The following is a 20,000-nucleotide window of genomic DNA, read 5'->3' as shown; positions in this document are numbered from 1 at the left end:
GTTGGCAATATGTGTTGGCAATATGAGGCACACAGCAAGAGTATGTGTTGGCAATATGTGTTGGCAATATGAAGCACACAGCAAGGGTATGTGTTGGCAATATGTGTTGGCAATATAAGGCACACAGCAAGAGTATGTGTTGGCAATATGTGTTGGCAATATGAAGGACACAGCAAGAGTATGTGTTGGCAATATGAAGGACACAGCAAGAGTATGTGTTGGCAATATGTGTGAAATATGTGTTGGCAATATGTAGCACACGGCAAGAGTATGAGTTGGCAATATGTGTTGGCAATATGAAACACACAGCAAGAGTATGTGAAAGAGTGTGTTGGCAATATGTGTTGGCAATATGAAGCACACAGCAAGGGTATGTGTTGGCAATATGTGTTGGCAATATGAAGGACACAGCAAGAGTATGTGTTGGCAGTATGTGTTGGCAATATGAAGCACACAGTAAGGGTATGTGTTGGCAGTATGTGTTGGCAATATGAAGGACACAGCAAGAGTATGTCTCGGCAGTACGTGTTGGCAATATGTGTTGGCAATTTGAAGCACACAGCAAGGGTATGTGTTGGCAGTATGTGTTGGCAATATGAAGCACACAGCAAGGGTATGTGTTGGCAGTATGTGTTGGCAATATGAAGCACACAGCAAGAGTATGTGTTGGCAATATGAGGCACACAGCAAGAGTATGTGTTGGCAGTATGTGTTGGCAATATGAAGGACACAGCAAGAGTATGTGTTGGCAATATAAGGCACACAGCAAGGGTATGTGTTGGCAGTATGTGTTGGCAATATGTGTTGGCAATATGGAAGGAGAACTATGGAAGGGCAGAAGACAATATGGCTTAGAAATATTGGGGTAACTTTTTATGCATAATTGGGGTATACAAATTAACAGAGATACAAATAATTGATAGGGAGGGGGAGGCCGAGGATGAGATGGAGGGATGGAGTGGAGAGGTATATGAGAGAGGGGGGTGTGAGCTGGGAGCAGGGCGGTGAAATGGCGGGGGAGAGCGACATGGAGGCGATTTGTTTGTGGCCACCCCTTACGGGATTAAGGCGTCAGGCAATAGATAGAGAGATAGATAGACAAATTAGTAGGGATACTTACGGAAGAAACGCGTGGGGTGGACGGGTCTGTAGGTGACTTTGTACCCCTGTAGGAGGCCGTGGATGGCGGCAGGTGGAGGGGGCGACCACCTGACCAGCAGGGAGGTGGAGGAGAGGCTGCTACACTGGATCTCAGCAGGTGGTTCACTGGGCACTGGAGAGGGAGAGCGAGGACGTGCAGACAGCGGAAAGTGGAAATGCATTCGTGGCCAGTTACGCTCTTATCTGTCTTGCTGTCAGTCTGTCTATTTAGCTACCTGTGTGTGTGTGTGTGTGTGTGTGTGTGTGTGTGTGTGTGTGTGTGTGTGTGTGTGTGTGTGTGTGTGTGTGTGTGTGTGTGTGTGTGTGAACAGAATTGACATAATGATCATAATGTTATTAATAATGATGGCGATGATGGTAATGATAATACTGACCACGATTACGCTGATGATAATGATAATATTTTCTATGATAATAATGGTAATGATAATGACGATAATAATAATGATAATAATGACAATGCATATCATGTGTCGCCACTCACCATCCTCCTCCGTGGTGGCTGTGACAGGGGGGGTCCTGGGCCCCGCACCTGCCGTGTTGAAGGCCTGGACGGTGATGCGGTAAGAGGTGAACTTGCGGAGGTCCTGTAGTGTGGCTTCTGGTCGGTAGATGGCGGTGGATGAGGGCTCGAGGTTGTGGTAGCGGAAAGGTTCAGAGGAATTCGCCACCTTGTATCCCACGTAGTAGCCCAATCCTGAGACCTGTTGCTGCTGCTGCTGCTGCTGAGTGGAGCCATCAGGGGCCTGGCACAGTAACGTTACCCTCCATCAGATGTTTAATGCATAAGACATAATATTTAATACATAATACGTCTACGGCTAAAGCCTCATCATCTAATCCCGTGTTTCCCCATGAGGAGCATAGGAACCTGGGGCTAGGCAAGTCGGTCCTGATATTTGAGATGATAATGGCCAGCCTCACTCATCTCTGTGTGACATTACGAAAGCAGTAAACCTCAACCACTCCTTGGATATAAACCTACACAGGCTCAAACCTATTCGAGCGCCCCAATTACCCACTAAACCACCAGGCGCCATAAGTTGGTTATATGGTTACCACCCAGCGTTGTAAATGGTTTCCAGGGGTACAGGAAACAATTTGGCTTGTCACTCAGTGTAGAGCCACCTGAATTGGAAAGAAGAGCAATAAAAAGTAACAGAAAGGATGGGAGAGGTGAGAAGAGAGAAGGACAGACACAGAAATGGAGAGAAGGGCAGACACAGAATATGACTGACAAAGGTGATGGAAGAAATAGGCAGCACTACATGAAGTGAGTGGATGGTGGTCGCTTGCATCTTCCACCAGGCCATGTAACAGGAGTATATGAAGGAAGAAGTAGGCAGCACTACATCAAGTGAGTGGATGGTGGTCGCTTGCACCTAGGCCAAGTACAGGGAGTATACCACATAATTCAGATATACTTACCTGCCATGTCACCCTTAAGCTGGTTGAAGAAGTCGCCACCACCCTGACATGCGTGGGCGGGAGGGTGGGGGGCTCGTGGGCGGTGGAGACTCTGACCTCCTGACTGGGCGGGGAGGTGCCTACGGAGTTCACGGCCACCACCCTCACCAGGTAGACGTGGGCGGGGGCGAGGTCAGACACACCTGCCCACGTTGTCCCCACTTCCACTGACCGCACCCCACCCACACCCACCCACGAATCTGGTGGAGGAAAGGAGAGGACAGTTATTTTGACGTCTATCCATCTATCCATCCATCCCTCAGCAAGTAACACGCTTAATATCCATCCATCTTTCCATCCATCCATCCATCCATCCACACATAACTCACTTCAACATTCATTCATCCATCCATCCATCCATCCACATATAACTCACTTCAACAATTATTCATCCATCCATCCATCCATCCTTCCATCCATCCATCCATCCAACCATCCACACGTAAGCTTAAACATCCATCCATCCACACATAACTCCCTTCAACATACATCAAAATTCGCAATATTTACAAAGCCTTATACTGAAGTTCGTTATATAGGAATTCCGTAATATCAGACATCGTTATATGAAAATCGTGATGGCGAAAATCATATTGCAATTCGTGTAAGTCCTTTTGGAGTGAGTTTCCTGTTCTTACGTAACCTGTTCTGCTCTTGTTATTGATGTTCTGCCTTCAAAGAGTTATTGTTCTCATCTCACCTGTGTTCTGCCTTAACTCACCTCGCCTTCTGCCTTTACTCATCTCACCTGTATCTTACCTTTACTCATCTCACCTGTGTTCTACCTTGACTCATCTCACCTGTGTTCTACCTTAATTAACTCATCTCACCTGAACTCCTTAACTCATCTCACCTGCTCTATCTTAATTAACCCCTCACCTGAGCCCTCCCTTATCTCACCTTTGCTCCCCCTTAATTAACTCACCTCACCTGTATCTTACCTTTATCATCTCACCTGTGCTCTCCCGTAATCAATTTCTCATCTCACCTTCACTCTTCCTTTACTCATCTCACCTGCTCTACCTTCATTAACCCTTCACCTGAGCCCCCCCCCCCGTCTCTCACCTGTGCTGTTGATGATAAGGATGCGGTAGACGGTGACGGGGGAGTTGCCGTCGTGTTGCGGGGCCGCCCAGGTGAGATTGACGGCACGGGACCCACTGCCCACCACGCGAGGCGTCCCGGGTACACCTGGCACTTCTGATTACAGGTAACACAGGAATTAATACTCAGGAATATCTTTGCTACTTATTTCTAACTAACTAAGAATTCTATCTATCTGTTTGTCTATCCGTCTATATGTCTGTCTGTCTGTCTGTCTGTCTGTCTATCTATCTATCTTTCTTTCTGTCTGCCTCTCTGTCTGTCTGTCTGTCTGTCTGTCTATGTATATGTCTGTTTAAGTGTCTGTCTTTTTTTTTTTTTATGTGAGGAAGAAGGAACCAAAGGCCATGAGCCCGCAGTAACAGTTCCCACCAAGAGAAAAACAAAATACAATAGAGAGCCAAATTCGAGATCCGATCATTTTGAGATGCCTGGACACACTGCGTTTGAAAGACTGGAGATCATAGGCAGCAGGAAATACAGACAGAGGGAGACAGTTCCAGAGCTGACCTGTTGCATAAATGAAAGACTGGGAGTAACGGTTAACTCTTGGATTAGAGAGTTGGACAAAAAAGGGATGAGAGTTTGCTGCCAGACGGGTGCTACGCGCCCGTCGTAGAGGTGGAGGAATGCAAGCAGACAGTTCAGAGGAGCAGTGACCATTAAAGTAGCGACAGAAAAGAGATAAAGATGCAACAGTGCGGCGAAGAGACAGAGGTTGAAGGGAGTCAGTAAGAGGAGGAGAGTTAATGAGACGAAAAGCCTTCGACTTCACCCTATTGAGAAGAGCTGTATGTGGGGAGCCTCCCCACACATGAGAGTTGTACTCCACACAGGGGCGGATAAAACCCCTGTATAGAGTCAACAATTGTGCAGGGGTAAAGAAAGAGCGGAGTCGGCTTAGCACACCCAATCTCTTGGAAGCAGATTTTACAAGAGATGTAATATGATCTTTCCAAGATAAGTCCCGAGTAAATGAAACCCCAAGCATGTTCAAGGATGATGCAGGATTAAGCTGAATATTATTAAACATTAGTGGGTATACCTGTGGAAGATTTTGTCGGGTTGATAGGTGTAAGAACTGAGTCTTAGATGCATTAAAAACAACCATATTATTTTTACCCCAGTCAGAGATACGAGCCAAGTCAGACATTAGGTGTGCCATAGCCTCATCCCTTGTTTGTTGAAGTAACTGTTGAGATGGGCGTTGCGGGAACCGAATGGAAAGGTGAAGGGTGGAGTCATCAGCGTATAAGTGGATAGGGTTAGATGTACAGCTTAGAAGATCATTGATGAATAAAAGGAAGAGAGTTGGTGATAGGACAGAGCCCTGAGGAACACCACTGTTGATAGATCTAGGAGAAGAACGATGGCCGTCTACAACAGCGGCTATAGAACGACCAGAAAGGAAGCTAGCAATGAAGGCACAGATAGAAGGATAGAAACCGTAAGAGGGCAGTTTGGAAATTAAAGATTTATGACAGACTCGATCGAAAGCCTTTGAGATGTCAAGTGCAATGGCAAAGCTTTCGCCAAAGGCCCGAAAGGTGGATGACCAGGAGTCTGAATGGTAGGTGAGAAGATCGCCAGTGGAGCGTCCCTGACGGAACCCGTACTGACGATCGGAAAGAAGGTTGTGATAGGAAAGATGCCTTAAAATTTTTCTATTGAGAATTGACTCGAAAACTTTTGAAATACAGGACATTAAAGCAATCTATCTATGTCTGTCTGTCTGTCTCTGTCTATCTATCTGTCTGTCTGTCTGTCTATTTGTCTATCTATCTGTCTATCTATTTGTCTGTCTATCTATCTATCTGTCTGTATGTCTGTTTGTCTGTCTGTCTACATCTATTAATTTGTTTATCTGTCTATTGCCAGGCATCTTAATCCCGTAAGGGGTGGCTACAAACAAATCGTCTCCATGTCACCCTGTCCTCTGCCATTTGACTGTCCTCCCTCCAAATCACACTTCCCTCTCAAATTTCTCTTCAAGTCATCCCTCCATCTCATCCTTGATCTCCGCCTCCTCCTCTCCCTCTCCACCTCACTCACGCTTTTCTCATCAGTCTCTTACTCTCCATCCTCTCCACTGCCAACACTCACCTTGCACGATCAGGTGGAAGGTTTTGGTGTCATTGCCGTAAATGTTGGCAGCGTGGCAGGCGAAGGTCCGGGACTCGTGGCGGGTGTTGGTAGGAAGTGACAACACCGACTTCAGGCCATCCCCGCCCTTCTCTCCCGCACCTTCAGAGTTCCACGCCGCCTTTGTCCCTTCGGCGTCCTTCTCCGCCGTGCCTTCCGTGCCCCTAGCCGCTGGTGCCGCGTCCTCCGTGCCTGGTGGAGCACCTGGAGGCGACGGCGTGGAAGACGATGCGTTCAAGATGGTTTCCTTGATCGTGAGGCGTCCACTGGTCACCTAGAATCCAACGCAGACACACCAAAACACCTTCAATTTCATTTTCTTTGACTTACGGGAGACTTTACTAACTCCAGAAGCTAGATAAGGCCTCCAGGGACTAAATTCTATATAGGAAGTCCTCTAAATCTATATAGAAATGCTTGGAGGCAGCGAGAAAGTGAGAAAGTTCGAATTAGTGATTGGAGCCAACGGAATACCTGCCTCATCCTACGTTCCCCGTTTTCGCTGTCCCCTTCCTGCTCCCGTGTGGTTATATTTAGTATTAAGCTAGATCTAGTGTAGAGGTGCATTATAGTTTTCTCTACACTCTCTAGCTCTCAATAAAAGATATCTCTCACCTCTCCAGTTGTGAATTACAGATATATCTCACCTCTCTATTTCTAAAAAGTCTCCCGTGTGCTGAATATCGTAAAAAATTATCAAGATTTTATTAAGAGGAGTTGTTGATGCTTAATCCTGAGCAGACCCATCGACCACAGGTAAGGTAACAGCTTTTATAGGGCCGTCCTACAGGTACCGGAATGCAAGTACACCCTGCCACGAACCAGTACCGTCGGCAAGGTTGGACCAGGGTTCACTCCATAGCAGGGTGCAGGGGTTTGTGAGGAGATTAAATTTGGCTCCCGGGTGGACGCTACAGATGATGCTTGATGCTGTGGTGTTGTGGTGGTGTGGTTGAGGCATAAGGCAGTGATGTGGTGTGTTATGTGGTGTTGTGGTGGTGTGGTTGGGGTATAAGGCAGTGATGTGGTGTGTTATGTGGTGTTGTGGTGGTGTGGTTGGGGTATAAGGCAGTGATGTGGTGTGTTATGTGGTGCTGTGGTTGGGGTATAAGGCAGTGATGTGGTGTGTTATGTGGTGTTGTGGTGGTGTGGTTGGGGTATAAGGCAGTGATGTGGTGTGTTATGTGGTGCTGTGGTGGTGTGGTTGAGGCATAAGGCAGTGATGTGGTGTTTTATGTGGTGGTGTTCTCTGCATACTTTTTGTGGTGGTGTGGCAATGGGGTGTTGCTGTGGTGAAATATGCAATGCTGTTTTGTACATACTCACTGCGGTGGGTGTGGTGAATGAGTGATGTTGTGGTGAGTGAGTGATGTTGTGGTAGGTTATGCAGTGCTGTTATATACATGCTCTTTGTGGTAGGTGTGGTAAAGGAGTGTGGTAGATGAGTGATGTTGTGGTAGGTTATGCAGTGCTGTCCTCCACCTACCCGCTGTGGTGGTGTGGTAGAGAGGTGCTGCTGTGGTGAATTATGCAGTGCTGTTTTATACATACTCACTGTGGTGGGTGTGATGAATGAGTGATGTTATGGCAAATGATTGATGTTGTGGTAAGTGAGTGATGTTGTGGTAGGTTATGCAGTGCTGTCCTCCACCTACCCGCTGTGGTGGTGTGCCTGTGGTCCAGATGGTAGTGATAGGCAGGTCACCCCAGGCCTCACACACCAGCCTCGCCTTCTGTCCCGCCGTCACCGTCACATTCTCCTCCTTGGTGTCGAATTGTGGCGGCACTGTGCAATGATCGTAAATATAGTATAAGGTTAATTGAAGTCTGCCAAATCTCACTATGCCCGTTTTCGAGACTAGGGGGACGAGGCTAGGTTACCATTAGTCCAGAGCCTTCATTCCCATCAGTTAAATAAGCTAACACCTTTTCCTAAGCGATTTATTTTGTTTATTACACCTTATTGTCCTCATCTGTGTTACATAAATCCTTCCAACATCGCCATACTATACATAAATAACGTACAAAAGGATGTCAATGAGCCATATCCAGAAATAAATCGCTAAGGAAGAGGTGTTAGGGAGCTTCTGTAATCGACGAGAATACGAACCCAGAACAAAAATACTTGGCCATCTCTTGGGCTCGATCCCTGGCGCTCCAACCTGTGCCTCTACCAACCACGCCACCAGGGCAAAGAAGCTCCCTAACACCTCTCCCTTAGCGATTTATTTTGGATATGGCTGGTTAATATCCTTTTATGTGTAATTTAAAGCAGAGTATGGCGATGTCTGAAGGGTTTGTGTAAGACAGAGGAGGACAGTAAGGTGTGATAGGCAAAATAATTCGCTTAGGGAAAGGTGTTAGGGAGCTTCCTCAACCCAAAGGTCGACTTCCACTCCACCTGGTGATTTCTCAGCTTAGCATTATCAATATCTACCCTACATCAATCACCTATTTCCCACTCCCACTGCCACAACCACCGCGCCCACACCAGCCGACTCAGCCGTCCAAAGAATATAAAGTACTTCGATGTGAGTTTCTAGTAGAGTGCAAAGAAGAAAGAAACAAAGGCTGAAAGCATGTAAAGTCGTTCTTCTTGATAAAACAGAGAAAGAGAGAGAGAAAGAGAGAGAGAGAGAGAGAGAGAGAGAGAGAGAGAGAGAGAGAGAGAGGGAGAGGGAGAGAGAGGCCGTACCTTTCACAGTAACGGTGACAGACTTGGACAGGTCGGGTCCTACGCCGTTGGAGGCAGAACACAGAAATTCGCCTCCTTGGTGTCGCCTCACTGCCACCACCACCAGGCTGCGGTTGCTCTCCACCCTGAGAAAGCCAACGAGTATAGTGAGGTGGTGATGGAGTATAGTGACATGGTGATGAAGTATAGTGAGGTGGTGATGAGGTATGGTGAGGTGGTGATGAGTATAGTGAGGTAATGATGAATATAGTGAAGTGGTGATGAAGTATAGTGAGGTGGTGATGAAGTATAGTGAGGTGATGATGGAGTATAGTGAGGTGGTGATGGAGTATAGTGAGGTGGTGATGAAGTATAGTGAGGTGATGATGGAGTATAGTGAGGTGATGATGGAGTATAGTGAGGTAATGATGAATATAGTGAGGTGGTGATGAGTATAATGAGATGGTGATGAGTATAGTGAGGTGGTGATGAATATAGTGAGGTAATGATGAATATAGTGAGGTGGTGATGAGTATAGTGAGAGTGATGAATATAGTGAGGTAATGATGAATATAGTGAGGTGGTGATGAGTATTGTGAGATGGTGATGTATAGTGAGGGTATAGTGAGTATAGTGCAGTAGTTACCTGACGTTGTCCCCTAAGGTAGTAACAGGACGGTATTGCCTTGGTACATCGCCTTGTGCCCTGCGCCAGGAGATGGTAGGGGCAGGAGAGCCGTGAGCAGCGCAGGGCAACACCAGGTCCCGCCCCACCACCACCGATGTGTCCTGCGGCTCCTGCTTCCACGACGGGGCCACTGCGGAGATAGATAGATAGATGGATAGATGGATAGATTGGTGAATGGATGGATGGATGGAAGGACAGACACAGAGATAGATAGATAGATGGATTGACTGTGTGTGTGTGTGTGTGTGTGTGTGTGTGTGTGTGTGTGTGTGTGTGTGTGTGTGTGTGTGGGTGGGTGTGTAGAGAAAGAGAAAATAAATTACTAGCAGTGTGAGTGGAAGGGGTGACCAATGTATGCTAGTCACGAAGAAGAGCACCACCCCATCTACCACCTACCACCCCACCTTCCACCTACCACCCCATCTACCATCTAACACCCCATCTACCACCTACCATCCCCCACCTACCATCCCCCACCTACCACCACCCCATCTACCATCTACCACAACCCCCATCTACCATCTACCACTTCACCTACCATCCCCCCACCTACCATTTACCACCACCCCACCTACCACCCCACCTTCCACCTACCACCCCATCTACCATCTACCACCACCCCATCTACCACCACCCCACCTACCACTCCACTTACCATCTACCACCACCCCATCTACCATCTACCACCACCCCATCTACCATCTACCACCTCATCTACCATCTACCACCACCCCATCTACCATCTACCACCATCCCATCTACCATCTACCACCACCCCATCTACCACCGACTCATCTACCATCTACCACCCCACCTACCACCCCATCTACCATCTACCACCCCACCTACCACCGCATCTACCACTCCATCTACCACCTACCCATCACGATCAGGTTCACCGTCTGGGCATCGGAGGCTACGGTGTTGGTGGCGGTGCATGTGTAGCGGCCAGCGTGCTCCTCTCGTAGCGACGTGAAGAGCAACACACTGGTTTGTTCATCTAGGGACCTGGCGGGAACAGTGGATGGTTGGCACTCTGTCTTTAGCCTGTAGTCGACTGGGTGTATGTTTAGATGAAGCTGGGGTTGCTATTATTACCACTACTACTACTACTATTACTACTACTACTAGTCTTACTACTACTACGTACATCATATACCATATCACCATACACACACACACACACACACACACACACACACACACACACACACACACACACACCGACAAAAACTATATCGCCTCGCCTTGCTAAAGACAGGCGATAAAAAAAGTAATAATAATAATAATAATAATGACAACAATAATAATAATTGTAATAGTAGTAGTAGTAGTAGTATTAGTGGTAGTAGTAGTGGTAGTGGTAGTAGTAATAATAATAATAAGAAGAAGAAGAAGAAGAAATAATAATAATAATAACAATAATAATAATAATGATAATAATAATAATAATAATACCGTAATAATAATAATCATCATCATCATCATCATCATCACACCTCCAATTAACCTAAGCCTCCATGTAGCCTACCTGATGGAGATGGTGGGTCCGGGGGAGATGGGCCTGCCGTCATGCGTCCACGCGAAGGAGAGGGGCAGGTCCCCCCTATCGGCTACGCACATGATACGGGCCCGAGATTTGGCGGGAAAGGCAGACCCGAGAGAGATGAGGCGTTCGTCTATCTTGGGAGGAACTGAGAGATAAAAGATAGAGAGGTGGAATTATTTGTCTGTCTGTCTCTCTGTCTCTGTCTGTCTGTCTCTCTCTCTCTCTCTCCACACACACACACACACACACACAAAATACCCTGGCCGTGACGTCTCCTACCACAGACACTCATACACACACACACACACACACACACACACACACACACACACACAATACCCTGGCCGTGACGTCTCCTACCACAGACACACACACACACACACACACACACACACACACACACACACACACACACACACACACACACACCTACCCATCACGTTCACCATCAGCTGTGCCCGCGCCGTAATGTCACCTGCCGTAGCCACGCAGGTGTACTCCCCTCCGTCAGCTTCCCGGGTCACCTGTTTTACCTCCAGAGTCCCGTTGCCGTGGACCTCCTGACGCGCCGACACAGGTAACACCACACCTGAGCGTATAGCATCATCATCAGCACCACCAGCATCATCATCATCATCATCATCATCATCACTATCAGCATCATCAACATCACTATCATCAGCATTATCATTATCATCGTCATCACTGACCTTCTCCTTCTCCTCCTCTTTATCATCATCATCATCATCCTCATTGACCTCCTCATCATCATCATCACCCTCATCACCAATGCCTACAACATCATCATCGTTACCATCATCATCATCATCATCATCATCATCATCATCTTTATCACCACCACCACTGCCTATATCACAGTCATCATCATCATCATCACCACCATCCTTGTCCTTACCATCATCATCATCATCATCATTATCTTTATCACCACCACCACTGCCTACATCACAGTCATCATCATCATCATCATCATCATCATCATCATCATCATCATCATCATCGCCACACACGATAGTTCTTGGTTAAGCTAGTCTACCCACCATCCTTCTCCTGGTAGAGTCATTGAGAGAGAATATAAAGCAATAAAGAAAGAAAGATAGTAAAGAGAGTAGGGGAGAAAAAATAAAGTGTAGAGTGGTAAGAATATATGAGGTAGAATATGGAAAGTAGAAATATTAGGTAGATGAAGCCAGTCTACCCAACGTTCTTCTGCCAGTAGGTAGTCTTTGAGGGAGAGTAAGAAAGAGTTAATAAAGAGAGTAAGGCAGAATCACGTAAATACAGAAGGGTAAGAAGATGTGGGGTAGAATTTGGAAAGTAGATGAATTAGGTCTACCCACCGTTCTTTTCCCAGTAGATGGAGTCGATGGGGTAGCCGGCCACGACGCAGTCAAAGGTGGCCGTTCTACCTGCCACCACGCTGACTGGCCTCATAGGTCTTATAGTAGGGGGACCGCGGACATCCAGCCTACCCTCGTGACTCGCCCTGCCTGCCCTGTTCCTCGCCTCACACCTCCACATCCCGCCGTCCTCCACGCGAACCGATGTGATGTTCAAGAGGCTGGTTACCTGATCCCCATCCACCTGGCAGGGCAGTGGAGTGAGTGAGTGAGTGAATGAGTGAGTGAATGAGTGAGTGGGTGAGTGAATGAGTGAGTGGGTGAGTGAGTGGGTGAGTGAATGGGTGAGTGGGTGAGTGAATGAGTGAGTGAGTGAGTGAGTGGGTGAGTGGGTGAGTGGGTGAGTGAATGAGTGAGTGGGTGAGTGAATGAGTGAATGAGTGAGTGAGTGAGTGAGTGGGTGAGTGAATGAGTGAGTAAGTGATTCTCCCTAAGTACCACACACCTTCACATGTCACCACTTCGGCGCTAACACTTACTGTCCATATTGAATACATGCTAGGGCTGTCTCATACCGGACTGGTGTACTGGGATTAGTGGGGGTATTTTTACGTGTACAAAAGTTACCTGACGATGTACAGTAATTACCTGGTGATGTACAGTAATTACCTGGTGATGTACAGTAATTATCTGGTGATGTACAAAAGTCACCTGATGTACAAAAGTTACCTGATGTACAAAAGTTACCTGGTGATGTACAGAAGTTACCTAGTGATGTACAAAAGCCACCTGGTGATGTACAGAAGTTACCTGATGATGTGCAGAAGTTACCTGATGTACAAAAGTTACTTAGCGATGTACAAAAGTTACCTGGTGATGGACAGTAATTACCCAATGATGTACAAGCCACCTGATGATGTACAAATTACCTGATGAAGTACGAGAGTTACCTGGTGAAGTACAGTGAAAAATTATCCTGTGATGTACAAAAGTTACTTGATGTACAAAAGTTACCTGGTGATGTACAGTAATCCTGGGGTCTGCTGTGGCCGCCGGAAGTGCCCGTAGACTCCAGGTAACATCCGGGGCAGGTGAGCCGTGGACGCTGCAGGTGAGGGTGACGGCGGCCCCGGGGGACACCACCTGACCCCCGCTGCCGTCAACCACCTGGGGCGCCGCGTCTAGGGCACAGATGGACAGGGGTATAAGGTATGAGGGATGAGGGATGAGGGGGAGCTTAGGTCAGGGTATGAGGGATAGAAGGGGAGCGTAGGGTAGGGTATGAGGGATAGAGAGGGAGTGTAGGGTAGGGGTAGGTATAAGGGATAGAAGGGAAGATTAGGGTAGGTATAAGGGATAGAAGGGAAGCTTAGGGTAGGGTAGGTATAAGGGATAGAAGGGGAGCTTAGGGTAGGGGTAGGTATAAGGGATAGAAGGGGAGCTTAGGGTAGGGGTAGGTATAAAGGATAGAAGGGGAGCGTAGGGTAGGGTAGGTATAAGGGATAGAAGGGGAGCGTAGGGTAGGGTAGGTCAGGGTATGAGGGATAAGGGGGGGGGAATCTAGCTGCCTACCTCTCCCATCAACAATCCATGCCTGGGTTGGGTTAGGCAGGGTTAGGCAGAGGGATTAGGCAGACACCACCTGCTCACCACTTGTACCTGCCTAGGCCTTGCACTTCTCCTTTGCTATCCTTGTCTTATTCACCACTGTCACCTGCCTAGCCATTCCACTTCTCCTTTGCTATCCTTGTCATATTCTAGTACAGGTAGTCTTGAAAAATTTAATAGGCTTGATTTACTGCATTTTTCTCTCTTCTTAAGTCATTGTAAGTCTAAACTAAGATATCTATTCTATGAGGGAAAGACTGTCTATCTATCTATCTATCGCCAGACGCCTTAATCCCGTAAGGGGTGGCCACAAACAAATCGCCTCCATGTCACCCTGTCCCCCTTCATTTCATTGCCCTGCTCCCAGCTCACACACCCCTCTCTCATATACCTCACCACTCCATCCCTTCATCTCATCCTCGGCCTCCCCCTCCCTGAGTGAGAGACAAGGATAATAAGTCAGTCACTCCTTCCCCCAATCCACCAATACCCTAGCTGAACCGGCAGGAAAAAGTACGAAAGAGTATATAAAAATTACCATGGAAATTTTGCAGGAAAGAGCGAATGGAAACACACTGCCACGCTGCCCCAATGTGCACCATCAAACATCCATCCATTTTTTTTTATTTTTTTGCAAGGAAGAAGGAACCCAAGGCCAGGAGCCCGATCGTTCCCTCCAAGACAAAACAAAAACAAGACAACAGAGAGCCAAACTCAAGATGCGTTCATTTCGAGATGCCTGGACACACTGCGTTGGAAAGACTGGAGGTCATAGGCAGTGGGAAAAACAGACAGAGGGAGACAGTTCCAGAGTTGACCCGTTCATTTCGAGATGCCTGGACACACTGCGTTGGAAAGACTGGAGGTCATAGGCAGTGGGAAAAACAGACAGAGGGAGACAGTTCCAGAGTTGACCCGTTCATTTCGAGATGCTTGGACACACTGCGTTGGAGAGACTGGAGGTCATAAGCAGTAGGAAATACAGACAGGAGACAGTTCCAGAGTTGACCCGTTCATTTCGAGATGCCTGGACACACTGCGTTGGAAAGACTGGAGGTCATAGGCAGTGGGAAAAACAGACAGAGGGAGACAGTTCCAGAGTTGACCCGTTCATTTCGAGATGCTTGGACACACTGCGTTGGAGAGACTGGAGGTCATAAGCAGTAGGAAATACAGACAGGAGACAGTTCCAGAGTTGACCCGTTCATTTCGAGATGCCTGGACACACTGCGTTGGAAAGACTGGAGGTCATAGGCAGTGGGAAAAACAGACAGAGGGAGACAGTTCCAGAGTTGACCCGTTCATTTCGAGATGCTTGGACACACTGCGTTGGAGAGACTGGAGGTCATAAGCAGTAGGAAATACAGACAGGAGACAGTTCCAGAGTTGACCCGTTCATTTCGAGATGCCTGGACACACTGCGTTGGAAAGACTGGAGGTCATAGGCAGTGGGAAAAACAGACAGAGGGAGACAGTTCCAGAGTTGACCCGTTCATTTCGAGATGCTTGGACACACTGCGTTGGAGAGACTGGAGGTCATAAGCAGTAGGAAATACAGACAGGAGACAGTTCCAGAGTTGACCCGTTCATTTCGAGATGCCTGGACAAACTGCGTTGGAAAGACTGGAGGTCATAGGCAGTGGTAAAAAACAGACAGAGGGAGACAGTTCCAGAGTTGACCGGTGTGTGCGTAGCAGGTTAAATTAGGCAACTTATCTTCTCAAGGAGTCTATTGTGAGGAAGTTATAGATATGTTACGAAGATCGTGTAAGAACTGCAATTACAAGGCGACGGCACACAGAGAGCGCATACCCCCGCCACCCCCACACCAGACCACTCAGATCACCACCAAAATGTAATCAACTCTTCCTCGTCCCATGACCCACACAGCCACAAAATTGCACTGGAATCCATCAGTAACTTTTTGAGATAACTCGTGTACAGACAAACAGACAGACAAACAAGGGTGAAAACATAACCTCCTCCAGCTTCTTTGGCGGAGGTGACAATCAGGAGAACGCAGTAGAGAACAAGAGAACAGGAAAGAACACTGTCATCCCTGCATTGTAAGTACAGTAATAACAAATAACATGGTGAAGAACATAACAGGGGAGAGAGAGTGCAAGGAGAGTCATAACAAACAGGAGAACAGAGTGTACAAGAGAACAGAGAACAGGAGAACCAGGGTTGGAACAAATCAGAAATTCTTGTTAAAAAAATAATAATAATAATAATCTTTTTTTTTTAGGATCATTTTTATTTATATCATTTTTTAAAAAACTGTAATTTTTTTTTCCAACGCTTTTTGTGGCTAAGGGAATTCCGTCAGAGGTGTATCATACTGGGTCTTTTTTCCTGCCAGCTGCTGCAGTGCCTCGACTAGGAAAATAATTATATATAACTTCAATAAACAGACTTACAAAATTGAAAATAGGAATGTGAAGGGAAGGTGGGGGTAAGGCAGTGCACCCCAGGCAGAACGTCTTGGCCTGAGGCAGGTTACTCACACTGTCACACACTGAGGAAAATTGCCAACTTGTCATTTATACTTTGTCAGCTTAGAATCATAATCATTAGACTGAATTACGTTACTGTGTATTGAAAGAAGAATTAAGTTATGTTAACTATCTATCTATCTATCTATTGCCAGACGCCATAATCCCGTAAGGGGTGGCCATTTGACATTGAGTTATTTGTTTTACGGGGAGGGGCACTAACCCTCCACCAACCCACTTGCTGACACGTAGGGAGCACGTATGATTTGGTTATATGGTTACCACCCAGCGTTGTAAATGGTTTCTTGGCTTACAGGAAACCATTTGACTTGTCACTCAATGTAAAGCCACCTGTAAAGGAAAGAAAAGCAATAACAAGTGACAGGAAAGATGGGAGAAATAGGAAGAGAGGAGGGCAGGCACAGAAAAAGAATGATAAAGGCTAAGGAAGAAGTAAGCAGCACTACATCATGTGAGTGGATGATGGTGAGAAATAGGAAGAGTGGAGGGTAGGCACAGAAAAAGAATGATAAAGGCTAAGGAAGAAGTAGGCAGCACTACATCAAGTGAGTGGATGATGGTGGGAAATAGGAAGAGAGGAGGGCAGGCACAGAAAAAGAATGATAAAGGCTAAGGAAGCAGTAGGCAGCATTACATCAAGTGAGTGGATGATGGTCGCCACCACCTACCACCATCACTGAGTATAATCCCATTTATTGTTGTTATCAAGGAGCCTGCTTTCCTCTCTATCTTAATATTTGCGGAGTCGTTGCCTTGGGTTCCTTCTTCCTCACATTAAAAAAAAAAAAAACAAAGGCCTTCACTTGTGCCTGACTTGATCAATATCAGTACAGGAGGAGTACAGGCCAAGCACACATGATGCATCTGTACAGTACACGTCCACCACATTCTCTCTCTTCGTCATTTGTACTGTATTTATATAAACAAATCCATTTTTATTCCAATCATGATATTTTCACTCTGATCATAACAACCTTGAGAACACAAAGAACAAGAGAGAACACAGGCGAAAAAGAGGGAACACAGAACGAGAGAGAACACAGGAGAACAAAAGAGAAAACAGGAGAACACGGGAGGACAGGAGAGAACACAGGCGAACAGGAGAGAACACAGGAGAACTGGAGAGAACACAGGAGAACAGGAGAGAACACAGGAGAACAGAAGAGAACACAGGAGAACAGGAGAGAACACAGGAGAACAGGACAGATCACAGGAGAACAGGCGGGAACACAGGAGAACAGGAGAGAACAGTGTCATCTATGCGTTAATCCACCCCACAGAGACACGCCTGTCCTTTGGGATTCAATTCCATCAGTATGTAGAATTGAGGAGTAATTTGGATGCAGGAGGGAGGAGGGAAGGAGGGAGGGATGGAGAGAAGGAAGGAGGGAGAGAGAGATGGAGAAAAGGAGGGAGGGAGAGAAGGAAGGAAAGAGGGAAAGAAGGAAGGAAGGAAAGAAGGAAGGAAGGAAAGAAGGAAGGAAGGAAGGGAGGGAAGGAAGGAGAGATGGAAAGATTGAGAGAAGGAAGGAAGGAAGGGAGGGAAGGAAGGAGAGAGAGAAAGAAGGAAGGGAGGGTGAGAAGGAAAAGGGAAAGAAGGAAGGAAGGGAGGGAAGGAAGGAGAGAGAGAAAGAAAGAAGGGAGGGTGAGAAGGAAAAGGGAAGGAAGGAAGGGAGGGAAGGAAGGAGAGAGAGAAAAAAGGAAGGGAGGGTGAGAAGGAAAAGGGAAAGAAGGAAGGAAGGAAGGGAGGGAAGGAAGGAGAAAGAGAAAGAAGGAAGGGAGGGTGAGAAGGAAAAGGGAAAGAAGGAAGGAAGGAGAGAGGGCATGAAGGGAGGAAAGAAAGCAGGAAGAAGGGAGGGAGAGATGGAAAGAAGGATGGAAAGGAAGAAGGAAGGAGGGAGATAAGGAAAGAAGGAAGGAAAGGAGAGAAGGAGGGAGGGAGAGAAGGAATGAGGAGGAGAAGAGAGGAAATATGGAGATAGGAAGGAAAAGGCGAGGGAAGGAGGAAGGGAGAGATGGAAAGAAGGAAGGATGGGAGAGAAGGAAGGAGGAAGAGAGAGAGAGAGAGAGAGAGAGAGAGAGAGAGAGAGATGGAAAGAAGGAAGGAAGGAAGGGAGAGAAGGAAGGAAGGGAGGGAGAGAAGGAAGGAGGGAGGGAGAGAGAGAGGGAATGAAGGAGAGAAGAGAGGAAACAGGGAGGTATGAAGGAAAAGGCGAGGGAAGGAGGGAGAGAGAGATGGAAAGAAGGAGGGATGGGAGAGAAGGAAGGAGGGAGACAGAGAGAGATGGAAAGAAGGAAAGGAGGGAGAGAAGAAACGAGGGAGGGAGAGAAGGAAGGAGGGAGGGAGAGACTGAAAGAAGGAAGGAAGGAGGGAGAGAAGGAAGGAAGGGAGAGAAGGAAGGAAGGGAGAGAAGGAAGGAGGGAGAGAAGAGAGATAGAGGGAATGAGGGGGAAAACTGAGGAAATGGGGAGGTGGGAGGGAAAAGGCGAGGGAAGGAGGGAGGGAGAGAAGAAGGGAGGGAGAGAAGGAGGGAGGGAGAAAAGGAGGGAGGGAGAGAAGGAAGGAGGAAGAGAGGGAAGGGGGGAGGGAGAGAGGAAATGAGGGAGAGAAGACAGGAAATAGGGAGGTAGGAAGGAAAAGGGTGGGGTGGGGAAGGGGCTGAGATGGAGGAAGAAAGGGAGAAATGGAAAGAAGGAAAGAAGGAGGGAAGGAAGTGAAGGAAAGAAGGAGGGAAGGGAGTGAAGGAGGGAGGGAGGGAAGGGAGTGAAGGAGGGAGAGAGGAAAGGAGTGAGAGAGAGAGATGGAGGAAGGAGGGAAGAAGGTAGAGATGGAAAGAGGGAGAAAGGGAGGGAACGAATATTAGTAGTAAGTTCGGTGCAGCTGGTAGAGAGAGAGAGAGAGAGGAACAGCTGGAATGGGGGGAAGGAAGAGAGGTAGGGAGAGATGGATGAGGGAGGGAGGGAGGAAGGGAGAGGCAGAATGAGGGAGGGAAGAGGCTCAAGGGAGGAAGGGAGAGATAGTATGAGGGAGAGAGGAAGGGAGATGGAATGATGGAGAGAGGTGAAGGAAGGAAGAATAAACTGAATGGAGAAAGGAGAGAGAGAGAGAGAGAGAGAGAGACGTGAACCCAGTGGACTGCAGACTAAAATACCATCCTCCTTTCGGGGGTGGGGGGGATAGGGAGGGAGTTGAGGGACGTTTGTAAAACCAGGGAATTCCATCACCCAGTTATATCAGTGCCACCACGTGAAGGACTCTCTCTCTCTCTCTCTCTCTCTCTCTCTCTCTCATCTTATCTCTCCCTTGCGCCTCTTCCCTCCCTCATTCTATCTCTCCCTTCCTCCCTCCCTCTCTCCTTCATTCTATCTCTCCCTACCTCCCTTCCTCTCCCTTCCCCCCCAGTCCATGAGTTCCATCCTCTGTCTGTCTCTGTCTGTCTGTCTCTCTCTCTCGCTCCCTCTCTCTATCTATCTATGTATCTATCTATCTGTCTATCTATCCATCTCACCTCCAAGCTTGAGTTGTGCCGAGCCTTGAGCGGCGCCTTCAAGATTAGCCACAAGGCACTGGTACATCCCCCTATCCTCCCTCGTCACCTCCCTTACCACCACCGTCCGCTGCCCAGAGAGCTGTACGCGGCCATCGAACACTAGCGGTTGGCCATCCTGTGGGAAAAAACGGCCCTTGTGTTAATTTGGACACTGTATTAACCCCTGAGTACGTCCATCC

General features: G+C 47.5%; 1 protein-coding gene across 1 annotated transcript in view; it reads right to left on the bottom strand.

Moving 5' to 3' along the window:
- LOC145412288 (cell adhesion molecule Dscam1-like) overlaps positions 1–20,000 on the bottom strand; it is a 101,183-nt gene that overhangs the window by 32,362 nt on the left and 48,821 nt on the right. The window contains exons 12-26 of the mRNA XM_080282238.1: positions 19,780–19,936; positions 13,161–13,327; positions 12,147–12,390; positions 11,219–11,374; positions 10,768–10,930; positions 10,117–10,244; positions 9,195–9,366; positions 8,570–8,694; positions 7,530–7,660; positions 6,093–6,148; positions 5,836–6,038; positions 3,694–3,828; positions 2,590–2,828; positions 1,646–1,907; positions 1,121–1,273 (exon numbers count right to left, since the gene is read on the bottom strand). Coding sequence (XP_080138364.1) covers positions 1,121–1,273; positions 1,646–1,907; positions 2,590–2,828; positions 3,694–3,828; positions 5,836–6,038; positions 6,093–6,148; positions 7,530–7,660; positions 8,570–8,694; positions 9,195–9,366; positions 10,117–10,244; positions 10,768–10,930; positions 11,219–11,374; positions 12,147–12,390; positions 13,161–13,327; positions 19,780–19,936 — 2,491 coding nt within the window. The remainder of the gene's footprint in view (positions 1–1,120; positions 1,274–1,645; positions 1,908–2,589; positions 2,829–3,693; positions 3,829–5,835; positions 6,039–6,092; positions 6,149–7,529; positions 7,661–8,569; positions 8,695–9,194; positions 9,367–10,116; positions 10,245–10,767; positions 10,931–11,218; positions 11,375–12,146; positions 12,391–13,160; positions 13,328–19,779; positions 19,937–20,000) is intronic.

Source organism: Coenobita brevimanus, chromosome 1, assembly GCF_032717465.1.
Source record: "Coenobita brevimanus isolate Jiangsu-jjx chromosome 1, ASM3271746v2, whole genome shotgun sequence".
Lineage (NCBI taxonomy): Eukaryota > Metazoa > Arthropoda > Malacostraca > Decapoda > Coenobitidae > Coenobita > Coenobita brevimanus.
This window is presented reverse-complemented; position numbering and strand designations above follow the sequence as displayed.